Raw genomic sequence first — 19,465 nt, 5'->3', positions numbered from 1 at the left:
AAGTCCCCTCACATCCAGTATCCTACAGTGGAGTGTGAGGACATGATGCAACAGGAAATGTGCTTGAGTCTCATTTCCACGAGTATCCTTTTGTATCAAAGAGTTAGATATTCACCCAAAAAACAGTCAAGCCTGTCCTGTGTGTTGAGGGTTTGACAGGAAAGGACAGGAAAACGTCTCATTCACCTGTTTAAATGTCTATGTGGAGAAAAACAACCCCATTTTCCACATTTGTTAGCATGCAAGACTTATGTTGTGCCTCCCCCTGTCCCTTATGTGGGCACGCACACACAGCTGCACATTCGATCTTTCAGAGATCATTGTTTCCTCTGTTGAGGGAAGAAAGGAGCCCAAGGCCCAGGTGATAGTGAGGAGATAATGCATGCTTTCGCTACCTTAGGCACGACTCCTGTACGAAGCCCTACCTCATAGGCTGAATTGTGCAGCACCTCTCTATTTATCCACACCTCAGCAGAATGGAGTGCGACCTGTTGTCTCCATCTGCCAGAACAGATGGATATAAGATCCTTACCTGTTTCTACATCCATATACTCCTCCTGCCATCCTCCTTCCCCTCAAGCCCTTTCCACCACCCTGCCTATCCAAAAACACTCTCTATTGGCTTGATTAGCTAGTACAGTTTCTATTTTGGCATTTCCACTACGCCAAACCTGATACAAAAATAAATAAATGACAGACAGACACAATAACAAGAATTCAGCTAGAATTCCTCCTGGTTCATAAATCCTTTCTTGGTGTCGTTGCTGACTGGTGTAGTTTCTCCCTGATTTGTTGCAGCAGCCCTCTTGGTCTGTTTGTCTGTCTGCCTGTCAGTCAGAGTGTTGGTGTGTGTATGTGGACAGAACCTTCCAGGCCCTATTTCTGGCTACCGAAATGGGAGATGACCATCCAAGACCCTGCCCGGGCCCTCTACCTCCCTACAGGGACCACATTTTCCTCACCGACCATCTGACTGCCCAACTGACCACACTTGAACTACTTCCCAAGATAGCATGAAGTAGGATGGGGGGGGGGGGGGTGTAAGTTAAATAGAGAAGAGTGGGTAGGTGAGGAAAGGCAGTAGGTTGATTTTGGAACACGGAACATCACTTGACTTCTCTCTGCCTCAGAAGGGATGGAGAGGGAAAGTAATGGGTTATTTTAATCCAATAGGCAATAGGAACAGAGAGACTTGAAAAAAAGGCGGGGCTGCTCAAGGTTTCATCTGTTTTTCCGGCAGGAGCCCACAGCTGTTTGGCTGGAGCTCTTCCCCTTGAAGCCCACCTCCCCCGGCTCAACTGGCCGTCCCCCCGGCCCCCCTCGTCCCCCAGCCCAGGGGTTGGCCAGGAAGCCCTGGGGGTCCAGCTCCAGACCCACGATCTGCCGGCCCTCTCTGGCCGAGATGCCCCCCTGGCCCAGGTCGCCTGTGCTGTTGCACTTCTTCACCGCCGGGGGAGCCAGAGACCTGGGAGACAGCAACGAGGTCAACGACAAGCTGCCCAGCATCTCAGACAAGTGTTCACTGTTCCCTGTCTGGCTGGAGCCACAGCCCCCGATGGAGGAGCCAATGCCGATGCCCAGGTCTTCATCTGATGGGTCCATGGAGTCCTCCCTGCCGTAGCCAGGGCTGGTGCTGCCTCTGCCACTGCTCTGGCTCCGCTGGTGGCCCCTGGTGGCCTGGAGAGTGAGCGCGGACAAAGGGGTGGGCCTGGGACTGAGGGTCTGGCCTTGGGGGTACACCCCACCCTCGTCTGGGAAGGGTAGCGGGCAGAGCAGTGGCAAGGGTAAGGGTGCCATGGGGAGGGGAAGCTCCAGGTTTTGGGGGGGGGAGACGCTGAAGCTCAGACCCTCTTCCAGGGTGGTCTGGAGGCTGCCCTCGGAGCTTCCCGTGGCCAAGGAGGAGTCACTGTGTGACGGGTACTAAGAGACAGATGGGGGGGTTGTGGGTGACATGAAGGTAAGACATTAACTTTTTATTAGTCCTCATGGTAATTCCTAGACTCATGATTACTCCTAAGCATTTGCCATGAAATGACTACTGAATACTTATTCTTAAACATACACCTGTCTTGATCCCAGTTCTGCAACATCAGTCCTGTATCAAAATATATTCTAAAGTGAAAAGGGGTGATAAGGGCCACTTTCTTTGACAGGATTCTATTCCTTTCACCTGCCTAAAGATTACCTTTACAACTATTCCACTGGCCACATCTAAATTCGAATAAAGTGTGCGACTTGAACTTCAGTACAAATCTGCCATTGACCTCTTTTAATAATTCAGGCCAGAGAACTAGTTCCACAAGGTCTCCTCCGGTCCAGGTAATAAGGTTTCTAGGATGTGCATTTGTCTGCTTTGTTCTCGGTTGCTAGGCAGCACTTTTATTTTGAGTTTGAACTGCCAGCTGCAGCTGTGCAGATGCATGCTGCTGACCTGTGGAGGTGCATACCTGAGTGCAAAGCACTGTACTGTGAGCTCCAGGAGAGCGTAGGGAAGCCCAGGAAGCAGGCGAGGTCAGGCGGAGCCCCCTGGAGGTGCGCCCCCTACGGGCTATCGGGGGTGCTGGGATGGCACTGGCCGCAGGGTGGAAGAACTCGGAAGGGCGGAAGAGAGGCGAGGTGCAGGCGCTGGCTCTGCCCCTTTGCCCTTTTCCCCCAACTCCTTCCTTGTTCCTGTTACAGGAAGCTTTGCCAACAACAAGTAGAACAAGCTGACATTGCAATGTGATGGTGGTCTGGACCAACATGCCAACTGTTCCCCACGGTCAGAGTTAGGTGTTTGTGTTCCTCACCTGGGCTGTGGGTGCATGGGGGGCCTCCATGAGGCTGTCTCTGTTGGAGTTTCAGGTCCAGGAGCGTGTCTCCCTCCTCAAGGCTTGAGTTCAGGACCCTGCACGGCCCGACCCCATCTGCCTGATCCTGGACTTGGGTTCGCTGGCCCCCTGCCTCGCCCCCTCCGGCCTCCTCTGAGCTGTGCGAGTCACTGCTGTCTTGCCCCTGGGTACAAGACAACACCAGGTTAAAACATGATGAAATGAGGCACATTTACCCTGCTGTGATTAAGTCGCTTTAATTGTTAAAATAAGAATTTAAAAATCATAGTTGAGTCAGGCAGGAAGCTCTTCTGAAGGTTAGAGACAACAAGGTACAGTATCTGTGGAACTTCATCAGGATGTAGGATGCAGGATGTCCATCCTCAGACCTCAGACCATTTCACCCCTCCTAGCATGGCTTCACCCATCTCAGCTTGAAAATAGGTGTAATCTTCTGGGGAGTTCACTGCCATTCCTTGATGTGGTGGCCCCCCAGCCTCCATATCTCTGGTCTATCTTTACTAATCCGCCTGTCCCCCCCCCTCTTCCCTGCCTCCCCTGTCACCTCCTTCCGCTCCCTTTACCTCCTCCCCTCCCCTCCTCTTCCCTTCCTCCCCTCCTCTCCCTCTCTTCCCCATATCCCCTCCTCCCCTCTCTTCCACATCTCCCCTGCCCCCCCCTTCTTTCCCCCACCCTTCCCTCTCTTCCCTGCCTCCTCCCTCCTAATCAGTGTGCTGTACCTTTACGGCTGTTCTTGCTTACTGGAGCTTATCTCCCTCCTACATTGAGGCCATTAGATTATTACAAGGGGGTGGGGGCTACAGAGGAAAGAGGGATGATTGAAGGAAATTGGGAGAGAGAGAGAGAGATAGAGAGAGTAAAGGCGAGAGGGAAGGGAGAGGTCCATCGAAGCCAGAGAGGTATGGGTGTGTGGAAGATAAAGTCAGGGAGAGGAATGAGAGGAAGAGGAGATAGCACCTCCGGCTTTTAGCCACACAGGGTGGCAGATTAAGGAGATTGGGCCTCTAGTGACTGGGCTATGACAGACCCGGTGAATTCGTCCACACGGCCCTTTACTGTAAATACTGCTCACATGATGCAGGGAAGAAATAATTCCTTGGTTTGTTCTGCTATCCTGAAGCAGAAGAAGAACCCTATGGAGATCTGTCCTCTATTTCACCACTTTATCTAGATTACATCCTAAATATACATACATGCTCTCCCCCTCTCTCCTTCTTTCTGCCATTTTCCCATACACACGGACACACACAAACACACCAGCATACACACACACACATACACATCCTCACTCTCCTGTGTGTGTACCTTCCCCTCCTGCAGCTGGTAGATGGTGTGTTCATCAAGGCTGAGGTCATCAGGGAGTGCTGGAGAGGATGAGTTGTCAGAGAGCTGCTCAGACCTCAAAGACGCCTGCTCGATCTCCGCCATCCTGATCTGCTCTCGCAAGCACAACATTTCATCCAGCTTTATTGACATGCACACACCCTGACATAATATACAGTCAATGACACAACCGCAATGAAATACAAGATGATCTGTAGAGACCTGGGAGAGACCAGCCTGTGTCTCACATTATGACCTGCAAAAACATCCCCACCAATATAATAAACAAGAGAGAAGGAGGGAGAGAAAAAGATTGCGATAGAGAGAGAAAGAGAGGCGTGCAGAAAGAGGGAGAAAGTCAGTGTGTCAGAGAGAGACAATATTTCTTGACCTGTAAGAACCAAGGTTAGCTACAATGGAATAACTGTGAGGTAAACTCAGAGATTTTCTACAGTAAAGCTGATTAAACCAGAAGAACCGGTGGCCCTAAACGTCATCTTCTATAACTGGTGTAAGGAAAAATTGGTCAGTGTTGTGTAGGGATGCGTATTGATAAGATTTTAACGATTCCGACTCCTTATTCCTGCTTATTGATTCGATTCCTTATCAATCCTCTTATCGATGTTCCCCTCTACAGCCATAGGTCTGTGCGTCCTGCACCCCCCCACACACACACTCGTTCTAAACAAATTTCTCAAACTGGCTTTGACTGGTTCTGAAATGAGCTAATACCTACCACCCCTAGGCCTCTTCAGGCCTCTGTTTTCAAAACAAAATCTAGTCGGAGATAGAAACTTTCACTTTCCTTGTGTTCAAGCTTCTATTACTCAACACCAGTAGGACTTACAGGGGTCCTACGCTGAGGGATAGAGCTGTTTCAAGTGTCAGCCTGACACAAGGTCTGAGTAGTAGAAGATGCGTGCCGGTCACACACACACACAGGGGTAAAGACATACCATTGGGAGAATTGAGAAGTGTCTGAAGGACAGACAGGAGAGGGGTAGCAGCAGGATATAATCAATCAGAGAAGGAAGGAGGAATGAAAGGATGAAGAGATGGAGGGAGCATGTAAAGGAGGACAGATTGATGTCAGATGACAGAGTCTGCAGACAGGCAGGAAGTAGGAGTGGCAGGTTAGGAGATTCGAACTCTGGTTGTTTTCTATGCAGGACTGCTGCATTCCATCAAAGTGACGGCCGCAGGGGACAGTCAGGTGCAGACTGTGTGTGTGTTTGTTTTTATGCCTATGTGCTTCTATGCTTGTCTGTGTATGTGTGTGTTTCACAGTGTGTGCACAGTGTGCATACAGTTCAGAATTTGAAATGTCTTTCCTTGATTGTAATAATTATGTTTGTGTGTGTGTTTACTTGAACAGTATGCATGCTGTGGGCAAAACCCCCCAGCTCTGACACTGGCATGAGTGCAGTAGAGTGTGCACATGCGTGCAAGAGTGAGTCGATGCAAACGCCACGTGCAGGTGTGTGTCCATGTGCTCAATGCGGTGGTACTGAACACCGTGTGTGTGTGCAGTGTTCAGTACCTCTTGCGGGTGGCCCTTGCAGTCCTTGCACATGGGAGAGGAATAGTGATGGAACACAGACCCTGACAGGTTGTCAATCATCAACATCTCGCCCTCAAACGAGTCCTTAATGAGAAGGGACACACTGTCCAGCCACTGGTTCTCCTGCAAACACACACACACACGCAGACAGACAGAAAGACAGACACACACACATACATACAAGCATGCATACACAGACAAGCAGGCAGGCAGGCAAACGTGCACAAAAGCACATAAGTAGCCAATCACGCGTACTTTCAAACACACACACACACACATATATATATATAAACACACACACAGACAGTTTTAGACAGGAATACCATAAACTGGCTGGAGTATAAACTACAAATGTTTACTCCTCGACAGGTCAGCAAACGCTTTGTCGCCTCGATTTGTTAAAACAATTTGTTTGTAAACCTCGACCGTTTGCTGACCTGTCGAGGAGTAAACATTTGGTTTCTTATATACTACAACAATACGTGGGAAGATCCCAAATCAAACACGTCGAATCTGGAGCAGACGCCATGTTGTCAGAGCAATCAGCTGCACTTGCACTGGTGACGTCACAACATCTCCAAGGCAACATATCAACAACATCAATTCGTCTTCTGTCTGCTTCAGATACTTCTTTAAAACGGGAAGCGATTGCAGAAACTACTCCCACAAACTACTTTCTAATCTGTGGGACACACTGTATATATCTGTGAATGTGTTATAGGAACAACAACTCTCAGCATTCAGTTAATTCTGGACTGTTGATATTCATAGTAATTTGTACCCAGTGTGTGTCTACATTATTTTGGTCTCAGCAGAAACAAACTTAGAATGTGAAACAGGGTCAGTGTGTTTTAAACCCACATTATCATCCTTTTATAGCCAGAACAGGGTGAAGAGACTATTTACAGTGAGTGCACAAGGGTGTTACATAAATCTTCACATCATTTGTCAAACAACGTAACGCTCTTACGCTGCGTTCACACTGCAGCGTTTTTTAACGCTCTGCATTGCTTGCCTTCCCACAGTACACCACGCTCGGGGGCGTGTTAGACAAGTTAATACAGAGTTGTAGTTCTCTAAGGTCACTGTTGTAGTCATGGCCAAGCGTGCAGATTTGGGTTCATGTACTCACAATATCGATCAAAATACCACTTTTACACAACATTTATGTAAGTGCAAGATTTTACTAGTGCAAGATTACAGTAGAATACATGTTACGCCACCGGTCACTCAACCAGTCGTTTGTAGGCTGGGCTAGCGAGCTAGCAGTGGCACAGAACAGTCACGTAATGTGACGAGACTAAATTTAAAAGTAGGCTATAAAAACACACTAGGAACAATGACGACATCGGCAACCATGCACCATGCATTATTAGTTTAATGTATTCTTTAAATTCAGGCTCGTCACATTAGTAACTTTGTTCTGAACAGAACTGGGTGTGCAGACACATACGAAAAGTTTTTCCTCCATCTTGAAATTGTCAAACCTAGAAATGTTTACCATGACGAACAGTTGCTACGTTACAAGAAACAAGAAACCAATCCGATTGGCCAACGCTAGCGTTTTCACGCTCCTCATTTACATAACGTTTAGAAAATCCAACTTGCAACGCTCTGCTCCGCTCGCCTTCCCACAATGCCCTACGCGAGCGTCACGCTGCGTTCACACTGCAGCGGAGCGGGCGGTGCGGGGCGTCGGCTTCCAATTCATTTTCAATGAAACCAGGCGTTGACGCTCGCGTAGGGCATTGTGGGAAGTCGAGCGGAGTGGAGCGTTGCAAGTTGGATTTTCTCAACTTTATGTAAATGAGGAGGAAAACGCTAGCGTTGGCCAATCGGATTGGTTTCTTGTTTCTTGTAACGTGTTCGTCATGGTAAACATTTCTAGGTTTGACAATTTCAAGATGTAGGAGAAACTTTTCGTTAGTGTCTGCACACCCAGTTCTGTTCAGAACAAAGTTACTAATGTGACGAGCCTGAATTTAAAGAATACATTAAACTAATAATGCATGGTGCATGGTTCAGGCAGGAGGACTCAGTATGACTTTACGAATACTTTATTTCCCACTATACAAACACGATTGTACATTTGATTTGATTTGGCATTGTGGTTCTGCTCGCATCGGCTCCCTGCCGCATCCGACGAGACACCGTCTCGACCTCCGAGCAGAGAGCGGCGACGCATTCCCCCTGAAACAGGAAACAGAAAACAGAACCAAGAGTGGAGGCCGGGGAGGCGGAGGCAGCAGGAAGACTGAAGTCTATGTCGCACTAGCGATGCATATGCCGGGAATCCCTTATATACCCCGCCCTATTAGGAGGGAGTGCCCTGCGCATAAAATGACGCGTTGCTAGTGGCGCGCTATGTCTCACGTCCTCCTTCATGAACCAGCTCCGCTTGTTTCAGGCAGGAGGACTCAGTATGACTTTACGAATACTTTATTTCCCACTATACAAACACGATTGTACATTTGATTTGATTTGGCATTGTGGTTCTGCTCGCATCGGCTCCCTGCCGCATCCGACGAGACACCGTCTCGACCTCCGAGCAGAGAGCGGCGACGCATTCCCCAACACAAAACCACATGCCAAATGAGACCACGAAGAGACTCCTGTGTATAGTTGGTGCCCCTGCAAAAGAATGAGATGGGCGTCATGTTACCCATACATACCTCAGCATTGAATCCCAGCGCCCTGGTGCCCCGGATGCATCTCGTGACCGAAATGAATCGAATGAAGTGGTACCATCTGAGGCACTGCCTCACATACCAACTGAGGCACCGCCTCGTCATACCAACTGAGGCCCTGCCTCGAACATACCAACTGAGGCACCGCCTCGTCATACCAACTGAGGCACTGCCTCGACATACCAACTGAGGCACTGCCTCGTGAAACCAACTGAGGCACTGCCTCGAACATACCAACGGAGGCACTGTCTCGGCATACCAACTGAGGCACGCCTCGGCATACCATCTGAGGCACGCCTTGGCATACCAACTGAGGCACGGCCTCGACATACCAACTGAGGCACGGCCTCGACATACCAACTGAGGCACGGCCTTCGACATACCAACTGAGGCACTGCCTCGTCATACCAACTGAGGCACTGCCTCGTCATACCAACTGAGGCACTGCCTCGACATACCAACTGAGGCACGGCCTCTACTTACCAACTGAGCCACACCTCGTATTCCCAACTGAGGCACGGCCTCGATTTACCAACGTTGATGGTGCTTGTCGCCTGTTACGTGCTGCTGCATACCCGCGCCCGGCCAGCCACAGATGACCAACGACCCATGACTTTCAGCGTCGAGGCTGAGACCACTTGAGACGCTGACGTAGCCGCACCAATCCGGAACGAGTGCGCCGTGTACAGCTTGGGGTCCAGACCACAGCGCCGGCACAGGATTCCGAGCCTCCCAGTGAACCAGTAACGGGTCATGGCTTTCCCAGCATCGGTGACGAACAGGGGCTCGCTCGTTGCCGTGGACGACCGCCATCGGAGATATTTCGCCATGGAGGAGAGGGGACAGAAAGCTGAGTTATTCCGCGATACGATGACAGGAGTACTCACACCGGCCTTCACACCCTTGCTGTGTTTCAACACCACTGTGTACATACCCGTATCCATGGTTAAATCGCCGAGGGTGAGATCGTGCGTGGTTTCAAATGTGCTTGACTGACAAGTGAATTCGTCGCACCGCATGAACCCATAAAAAGCCATGAGACACACAGCTTCTAGCATGACATCAGTGGGAACGTTAAAACACCCCGCCCGCAACGCTGACACCAAGTGCTGAAGTATAGGAAGGGTTATGGGAAGTCGCCTGTCATTGCCTTGCGGTTGCTCTTTCCGCAGCCCGTTGAATAATAGCCGAACCGACGGGTTCCCCAATAGGCTCTGCACAGAAGGGTCCAGACATCTGAGATGGAACTGAATGCCGGCCACCGCTGCCTTGATTGTCAACGGCTGGAGCTTCCGGGAGGTGAAGCAGTGAACGATGTATGCGCATATGACGAGCAGGCTCACCGGGTGAGGGGGTGTATCGAGTGCGCGGCAGAAGGAACAGTAATACAACCAAGCACAATCGTAGGATTTTAATGTGCCCTTGCCTAAGCCTGCTCGCATGTATCGAGCAGCGACCGTCATGTAGCCTTCTAGTGACCTGTCTAATCTAACAGTGTCTCCTGAAACGCTGGGCACACCAGGCCGCCCGGCTCTGCCTCCGGACATAGTGCCCGGAACTCCTGAAATTGAAAACGTGACAGAGCATCAGCCACATTGTTCAGGAACCCAGGAATGTATGCGGCCCGCAACACGAAATTGCCTGTGATGCATGTCCAGGTCAGACGCCTCACTAATTTGTTCATCAATGCAACGGAAGATCTACCCTTGTTGATGATGTTCACCGTGCCCTCGTTATCACAGAACACCACAATCCTCTTCCTACACCAGTGTTTACCCCACAAAAGACACGCTACGACAATAGGATACAGTTCGTACAATGCTGTGGATTTGCAATCGCGCGCCAGAAACTCCAGTTCAACGGGCCACGACTCGCTGAACCACTCGTTCGCAAAAAAAACCCCAAACCCAATGGACAACGCCGCATCGGTGTAGAACGCCAAGGCGCTGGACGTCTCCACCTCGTCGTTGTAAAAAAACGACAAACCGTTCCAATGCTCGCAAAGCACGGCCCAAAAACGCAAATCGGACTGGCAACCCTCATCCAAACGCACGACGTCGTGCAGCGCCGGAACAGACTTAGCCACGACGAGCAGACGGGAGACGAACGACCGACCGTGGGGAATGATGCGCATAGCAAAATTCAGGTGCCCGAGCAACGACAAAAGATCCCGTTTAGTCAATGAAACCCTCCTCGCCGCCGCCGCCAGAACAGCGCGCACCCGCTCGAGCTTCTCCGCCGGGAGAGACGCACGCATCAACAGGCTGTCCAGCTGAATGCCCAAAAACTCGATGGACGTGAGAGGCCCCTGCGTCTTCTCCTCCGAGAGCGGCACGCCCAAATGATCGAATGTGGCCTTCACCACCGAGATGCACCGAGCCGGCGGCGAGGAGGGAAAATCCACCACCAAGAAGTCGTCCAGCAGGTGCAGGACAAACGGCAACTTGTGCACATTCAGCAAAACCCAACACAGAGCTTCGGCCAGAGTGTCAAAAATGCGCGGGCTGCTGCGGCAGCCAAAAGCCAGGCGAGCGTAAAAATACATCTGCGACCGCCATTTAACGCCGAACAGGTGCCACTGCGACGGGTGAAGGGGCATCACCTTGAACGCGTCGGTGATATCGGCCTTCCCGAGCCAGGCGCCCACGCCTGCCTGTTTGATCAACCGAATCGCGTGATCGATGGTAGTGTAATACAGAGAAAACGCCTCCGAAGGAATCAGGCTGTTAATGCTAGGGACCCGAGTATTGTGCGGAGCCGACAGGTCAACGATCAGCCGTTTCTTCCCAGAATATTTGCGAGTAGCCACGCCAATGGGACTCACGCGAAACGGCGACTCCGCGAACGGCCCCAGCAAATACCCCTTGCCGATCTCTTTAGCGAGTAACGCATCTACCACGTCGGGCTCCCTGAGCGCCGATTGCAAATTAGTACACACATGAGTTACAGTGGGCACACATTCCACCCCAACCCTAAACCCTTCCCGCAACCCAGTGAGGAGGTACTTCACAAAACAGCGGTTGGGGTGACCACTCAAAACGTCAGAAAGACGACCAATGTCAACAGGGGTAGAAGGATGGTTATTTATTTCATGCCCTTGCCCGCCGGTCGGAACCGACGCGGGCAGGTCGACCTCGGATGGGCGTCCGAGCACTGACTGCAGACATGAAGAAATCGACAATTAGGGTAGGTACAGGCCCCCTCATTGAAATACATGCACACGGGAGGAGCGGAACCAGCATTAACCACCTGGCGTCTGGAGGAGCGACGCTCCATGCCGCTGGACCCAGGCTTCGCGTCACGGGAAGGTTCCCCCATTTTAGACGGCACCGTGAGAGGGCAAAGCCCAGTAGGATGGGAGAAAGACCCACACACCACACACGACAAGGGACGAACCCCGGTGAATGTGCGGCTAACCAGCTCGAGATCTAGCACGGACCAGTCCAGACGTAGATTAAAACGCTGAACGTAGAGGGCTGCCTTGGCAGAGAAACCCTTGTGATATTCGTAGAACAGCGTTCCCCCGTAGGTGAGCGACAGGTCAGCTATGATGGCCAGATAGGTGTCCAGTTCGACACGCCTCCCGGGGAACCCCTCGCACAAGACGTCACGGAAAACCCCAAAAGCCACGACGAATTCCGACATCGTGAGCGTCTTAGTCAGACGGGGATCGGCGTCCCGCAAAAACACAGCCACGTTACCGCACTCTACCATGCGGGTTTCGACTGAGTCAGGCCCACACAGCAAGATCTTCACCAGGTTCACATCCTTACCTGAAAGGATCTGGTCGCGGAGACTCGCCGGAACGGCGGCCGACGGAGGCAGAAAGGAGGCCCCAGAGGCAGCGGCCGGCACCGCGCTGGCCAAGACGTACGAGGGCCGGATCTCCTGCACCGCAGTAAGCACGCCCGCAGCCGCGGCTACGGGAGCCGCACCCAAGGCCCTGGCTCCCTCGAGGTGCTGGAGACGGGCATCCATGCCGGTGAGCGTGCTCCGCAGATCTATCAGTGCCGCCAGCACGGGATCGGGCCTCGTCACGGGAGCAGGAAACTGCACGGGGTCGGGCGGCGGTACGACCGAGCCTCCTGCGGACCCCGCTCTGGGCTTCTTGGCCAGGCCAGCACCCGCAGCGGAACCCCGCTTGCTCTTCCCCAGCGCTTTGCGGGGAACGGAAACCCCGGCATCCTCCTCACACGCGTCCATGAAATGGAGGTTTAACTCCTCATGGGACAGACCGACAGGTGGACTAAGGCCCTTCTCATAGTATCCGCAAAGGAGTCGAGGAACAGGCCATTCCTCGATCGGGACCGGCTGCCTCACCGCCAGACGAGAACTCCGACGGGGTTTGAAACCTCCGGCTGGAGGGATCCCCGCTTCCTCACAAAGTCCGTCGTCGACCAATGACTCCCCATGGAACTCCTCCAAATCAGACCCGGAAAGACACGACATACCAGCAGGAAGACTGAAGTCTATGTCGCACTAGCGATGCATATGCCGGGAATCCCTTATATACCCCGCCCTATTAGGAGGGAGTGCCCTGCGCATAAAATGACGCGTTGCTAGTGGCGCGCTATGTCTCACGTCCTCCTTCATGAACCAGCTCCGCTTGTTTGCCGATGTCGTCATTGTTCCTAGTGTGTTTTTATAGCCTACTTTTAAATTTAGTCTCGTCACATTACGTGACTGTTCTGTGCCACTGCTAGCTCGCTAGCCCAGCCTACAAACGACTGGTTGAGTGACCGGTGGCGTAACATGTATTCTACTGTAATCTTGCACTAGTAAAATCTTGCACTTACATAAATGTTGTGTAAAAGTGGTATTTTGATCGATATTGTGAGTACATGAACCCAAATCTGCACGCTTGGCCATGACTACAACAGTGACCTTAGAGAACTACAACTCTGTATTAACTTGTCTAACACGCCCCCGAGCGTGGTGTACTGTGGGAAGGCAAGCGGTGCAGAGCGTTAAAAAACGCTGCAGTGTGAACGCAGCGTTACTCCTTGCAAATAAGATCCCCCCCCCCCCCCCCCCACACACACACACACAAACAGAGCTCTGTTCTTTATCAGACTAAACATGACTTCATTGGGCCTCATTCTCGAACATTTTCTGAAGTTTCTTCTGAAATGTTTCTTACGGGCTTCGGAAAAACAACGTAAGAAAAAGACATCCGCCAAATTCATGAACGCTTGAAAATGTGTTCCTACGCAGCAGATGTTTTCTGAGCTGTGCTCCCCCGAAAGAGTTTTCTTAAGTTGAAAGCCTCGTGCTCCTGAATTTGCATACATACATGCCCCGACAGCTCCTTATAAGGGCACGCAACAGCAGTGACGTGTGCAGTCAGAATCGACACAATTAGGAAAGCAACAGGAATGCACGTTATGTCAAAGCGAAAAGCAATTGTGCCATATTCAGTGTTGCCAGTTACTTTGAAAAAGTAACTTAGTTACGTTACTTTATTTTAAAAATAACTAAGTTAGATTACAAGTTACTTTATTAGTTACATTCAGCAGCTGCCGACAACACCCCCGCCGCCTCAACATAAAAATAGGTGCGTTCGACTTCATGCAGCGCCGGCGTCGCCTGCAGCCGCCTGCAGCCCGGCTGACTTGAAGCAGCCAATGGCATTCTCAACTTCAAGGCAGCCGGCTGTCAGTGCCGCCGGTGCTGCATTAAGTCGAAAACACCTATTGACAACCGGCTCTATAAGTTTGACTGTGCAGTGCTGCGACTCCAAATGTTTCTTCAAATTTGACGTTGTGTTTTTGAAGCTTGATAGCACTTTGTCGCCACCAGCACAGAGTGTACAACGAACCTTGATATTTCCATCTTTAGCTGACAAATACTCAAAATAGTGATTGTATTTCCAACTCGAAAATGCGCATCTCTCACTCCTGGGGGGTGTTCCATCAACGTCGCTAACGCAAGTCGCGCTAACACGAATAAGTCTCACTTGGGTAAACGTCAACTTAGACTTAAGCCTCAAGCCGTTCCACTAACGTTCCGTTCCACTAACAGGCAACGCTAATTCAAGCTAGACCTCAATAAGCTTAGACTGTGCAGCCCAGATCAGGCGATCGCCGAAAAGAGGAGTTATGTCGCAAAAAGTATAGCGTAAAGCAGCAGAGGTGTGTTGTTTCAGCAGCGTAAATTGATTTTTTGAGTTTTTTTGTCCCCAAAAAGGGCAATGTTGCCGCAATTAACATGACAAGGGAGACAACTTGTCAAACCATTACGACCGTTAAAATGCGTAAATTGTAGACCTACCAAATCTACTTAACATATATATATATATATATATATGCATTTAGGCCTACTGATAATTAGCGTAATTTGATGAGCTGTCTGAAACCGTTCTGACAGGCTAGCCTATGGTCGATATTCTCAACAGGAGATTGAGAATAATAGCCCAAAAAAGAACGTGGCAGCAATTGAAAATTGTAGGATAAAATTCAAAACACTGAAGAAGGCCATGGTTAATTGCACTTGATGTGGGCTAATAATGTTTTTGTCTTCACATCTTGAACAAAATCAAAAATTACTTCAAAATAACTTTGCCACACACATTTATTAACTGATAGGCTAAATGCCGAGCTTTAAGATCAAATGGAAAGATAACCATGACTTAAATGGGGATTCACTGAAATGACTAGTATTGCACAGATCCAGCACTGACTTTTTAGATCAGAAGGTGACCCAAACTGCACACTTTGTTTGGCAGAACAGTCATTTAAAATTGCTCAGCATGACTATCATTATTATATTACGAGTATTTCCAATTAACATAGTCTGCCTCCACAGATCCAGAGGGGGCTTGGACAGTGACAGACTGTGGCTGTGCCAAGTGTTGTCACAGACTCACTTTGGGAAAGCATGCCCTACTGGGAACATTAGGGGAGACTGTTGGGCACAGAATCTAATTGTCTTCTTTGGAAAGGGCAACATTTGGGACACTGTCATGTAGGGGCAGCATAAAGGGCACTTCATAACAGCACCTTTTTCCATTGGAAGTAAGGGCATGGGAACAGTCCAATTTAGACCATTGTAAGGGAACCTTATAGGGTACTGCATCACATTTTCTATACTATAAAGGAACTCTTTTTACATTTATAGAGGGCACACTGTCATTTATTGCATGGGGCATCCTGTGCACTCAAGCATATTTCACAATGTGAATGGCAGACAGTAGGGCACTTGGTCTAATTTTTGCCACTCTGGGCATTTTAGAAACGCTTTCAACCATGGGGGCACCAGGCAGTCACCCCCTGAGTCTTCCAATGGGCCTGGATACACCCATGGGGACAGTATATTGCACCTATAATATTGGGGAAGCCAGAGGAGAGGTAATATACAGGCTTGTCAACATATAGGCTACTTTAAACAATGAAAATACTTTATACAATTGAATAAAAAGTCCTCCTTGATTCTTTGTGTTTCAAGATTACCTGAAAAACTGATGATAATATTCAGGTACTGCTTTGGAGCAAGGTATACCCTTCATATTTCCTGGCATAGTTGCCCGTTCAAGAATGTCCCACATGCAAAGACACAGACAGATGCAGACAGACTGAACAGTGTCAAGGCTTGGCTACAGTGGGTTTGCTTCCTTGTGTGTGATTCCAGCAGACTACGTAGTCTAGGCCTACCTACATAGACTGCAGTCTACTACCCTCCTTTCTACTATTATAGTCTACTCTCCTTTCTATTACTTTTTACAAAGGATGGTAGGCTGCTCTTATGTGTTCATTGCCATCCTTAAGAGTTGCTAAAGTGTTATTTCATATATTTATATATATTCATATATATATATATTTTTTTTTTAAGAATGAGAATTACATTTATCTAGATAAACTATGCTGGGCCTGCTGAACCTATACTTCTTCAACAGATACTGGTCAGGGAACCATTACTTCTGTCTCTGAAGACCCTTGGAGCTGGTGGGATAAACGCTCTTTGTATAATCTGAGCACCTTCATCCACCACAGGGTTGTCAAAGAACGGATACGCCATAATTGATTGTAACTTGTCTAGACGCTCTGCTTAGTTTCTAAGTCCTTATTTTATGTCAATTAACCAATGGCTTTTGAAAACAAAAGTGACATTATTTCTTAACTTGTTTATTTAAATTAATATATTTTTTGGAGATGAAGTAAACATGTAGCTAAATCATTAATGTCTGCACTTCAAAAAGTCTGAATTTACGTTTCCGAACACGGGACTAAAGTGGTTTGCGCGCAGGAATTTACTCGACGGAACTGTCTTTTGAGATTCTGTTTCCGCCTGTTTTAAATTATTTGCAACACATTTTAGTTTAGCTTGACTTTTAGCCTGACACGGATCAGGCTAATTCCGAAGTATAAGTTACCTTGGTTACGTAGCTAGAACTAAAATAAGCCACCTTAATGGAACGGAAATCTCGCTAAAGTAAGTGAGACTTGGCGAGATAAGTCTAGCTTTTCCTTAATCGACGTTGATGGAACACCCCCCTGTATGGCGTGAAATTAGTGCCAGGAGAGCGAGCTCTGTAAAAACTATTTGTAACTTGCAAAAAAAAGTTGGACAATGTGCAGTTAAATTGCAGCCGGTAAGCATCATACTAAGCGTTCACAACTTTACATGTTTTTTAATGTTGGTGTATTCGCCATGCGGCGAATACACCAGATCTCAAATGTTGGCTGGGAAAGTTAAGCGCATAAATAAAAAATATATGGATCTTTCACTCTAGAGTGTATTATTTACTGCCAGCTTTCATTTCGAATGAAAACCACTAAGTATATTGAGTGATTTCGCGGCAGTTCCCTGCCATTTAGCTGCACATTGTCCAACTAATGGTAGGTTTAATGACTGGTCGTCTAATTAAATATCCGAATACATATTTACATTAAAAAAACTATTCAACTTACTACGACTCTTATCCATTAATTTATACTGTTAAGAGTGTGCTAACCGAATAATCTTTAAATGTTGCATTAAAGATACATGCCCATGGATATTTTGAACTACTTACCAAATGACTCGCCATTGAAATCATCAGCATTCTAGTTTTGTTCTTATTCGCTGACGTTCTTTGTGTGATAGACAGACGAAAATGTCAATGATACTAGACACAGAAATGGCTATATTTGATTGGCTTAGATGGTTTTGGGAGCAGTGTTCCCGCCTTCTTCTACGGAGACACAAAACTTTTTTTTACAAGTACACACATCTTTTTCTTCTACGGAGACACAAAACTTTTTTTTACAAGTACACAAATCTTTTTCTTCTACGGAGACACAACTTTTTTTTACAAGTACACGAATCTTTTTTGCAAGTTACAAATCTTTTTTGCAAGTACACAAATCTTGCCTTCTTCTACGGAGAAACAAAACTTTTTTTTGCAAGTACACGAATCATTTTCTACAGAGACAAATCTTTTTTGCAAGTTACAAATCGTTTTTACAGAGCTCGCTCTCCTGGCACTAATTTCACGCCATACCCCTGCTACATTGTTGTTTGTGTCGCTGAGTGGTAGGTCTATGTATATACACGTGACCCTCGTGCTGAAAACGTGACTTAATTGTCGCATAGGCTTAACTCCCAGAGACGCAAGAAGAAATCAAATATATATTTTACTATTAATGACAAAATAGTAACGCACAGTGACTTGGACAAGTAACTTTAATCTGATTACTGGTTTGGAAATAGTAACGCGTTAGATTACTCGTTACTGAAAAAAGTGGTCAGATTAGAGTAACGCGTTACCGGCATCACTGGCCATATTGTATGCCTAGGGTGCACACTCGTCCCTTTAAATAGGTCGAGTGATCAGTGATAATTGGATGGCCTGGTTGAATTTATATGATGTTCAAGTCCAAGTGCAATTTAAAGGTTTTATTTGTCACATACAACATCATACCAGTAAGATGAGCAGTGGAATTGTTCTCCACTGGATCTAACAGTGTGCACACTAAGCAAGGTAAATTATTATAATTATTTTAATCCGAGGATGTCTGTAGAGTTGATGTGAACGCAATCACCAACGATTTCTCACAAATTCTTTAACACTTCTAACATGGAGAGTTTTCCTAAATGCGATTCCACTTGTGGTTTTTTAAGGAATCGCATTTGAGACAACTCTGGCCGATTTACGACTGCTATTTCGAGTTCGGAAAGTTTTCTGAAGTTCAGAACAAATCCCAGATGAGAAAACTTTCATGAATGCCAAATGTTTTCCTAAATCCGATTCAGAAGAAATTCCTTCTTAAATTCTTCTTAACTGCGTTCGAGAATGAGGCCCAATGTTCCCAAAAACTAAATAATATCAGACCCACACATAAAGAGTGCTGTTAGATATTCTTCAGAAACACCATGCTGCTTTCAAAAAGTATTTTTTCATGAAGTACTAGCGTAGGCAGGAAGAAATATGGTCTCTGCTCCCTGTCCTAGTAATGAGTGGATTACTTGAGAACAATAGGGCCCATCTAGAGGGAAAGAGCTTTATAAAGAGAAAGTCCAAATTAATTACAGATAAAGTGTCAGCGCTTTCTGCCTTCTCTTTTCACCAGCTCATCCTTTATCTCTTTCGCTTTTTCTCTCTGTCTCACTATCCGTTTTGCTTTATTCAGTCACTAAGGTTCATGGTTATTTGTCCACCATAATTCATTGCTATCGACCACAGAAAGAATATATTTGAATATGTAATGTCTGCCTGTCTATCTGTCCCTCTCTAATGGCAGCAGTAAAGTAATATCTTTAGTGAAAGCTCTGTATTATGTTCTGATCAGCCTGTTGACAAAACAAGTTGCTTTATCATGACCTGTGAGAGCAGATGGAAGCTCAACTCTCCAATATTCTGGTTGTCATCTCTCTTTTCTACTCACAAATTCCTCTCTCTCTCTCCCTCTCTCACTCTCCATTTATATGTGTTTGCTCAATAATGTCCTCCAATGTGGACGCTAAGCACACACGTACATATGGAGTGAAAGCAATAAATTGAGCTGGCCTCCATGTCCTCATATTCCATTATTACGTCACTCAGGGGAAAGAAAGAGAGGGAGGGAGAGAGAAGATGGAAGGAGGAG

The 19,465-nt window shown here is 47.9% G+C and overlaps 1 protein-coding gene across 1 annotated transcript in view; it reads right to left on the bottom strand.

The window, feature by feature from the left end:
- Window positions 1-417: 417 nt before the first annotated feature.
- The window catches only part of cacna1ia (calcium voltage-gated channel subunit alpha1 Ia), a gene marked incomplete at its 5' end in the record, with an annotated part of 202,896 nt that continues 183,848 nt past the window's right edge, over window positions 418-19,465 (bottom strand). The window contains 4 exons of the mRNA XM_062452705.1: window positions 418-1,920; window positions 2,448-2,683; window positions 2,790-2,994; window positions 4,137-4,265. Coding sequence (XP_062308689.1) covers window positions 1,222-1,920; window positions 2,448-2,683; window positions 2,790-2,994; window positions 4,137-4,265 — 1,269 coding nt within the window. The remainder of the gene's footprint in view (window positions 1,921-2,447; window positions 2,684-2,789; window positions 2,995-4,136; window positions 4,266-19,465) is intronic.

This window comes from Osmerus eperlanus, chromosome 2 (assembly GCF_963692335.1).
Source record: "Osmerus eperlanus chromosome 2, fOsmEpe2.1, whole genome shotgun sequence".
Taxonomy (NCBI): domain Eukaryota; kingdom Metazoa; phylum Chordata; class Actinopteri; order Osmeriformes; family Osmeridae; genus Osmerus; species Osmerus eperlanus.
Note: the sequence above shows the minus strand (reverse complement) of the source record. Positions and strands in the feature narration are given on the sequence as shown.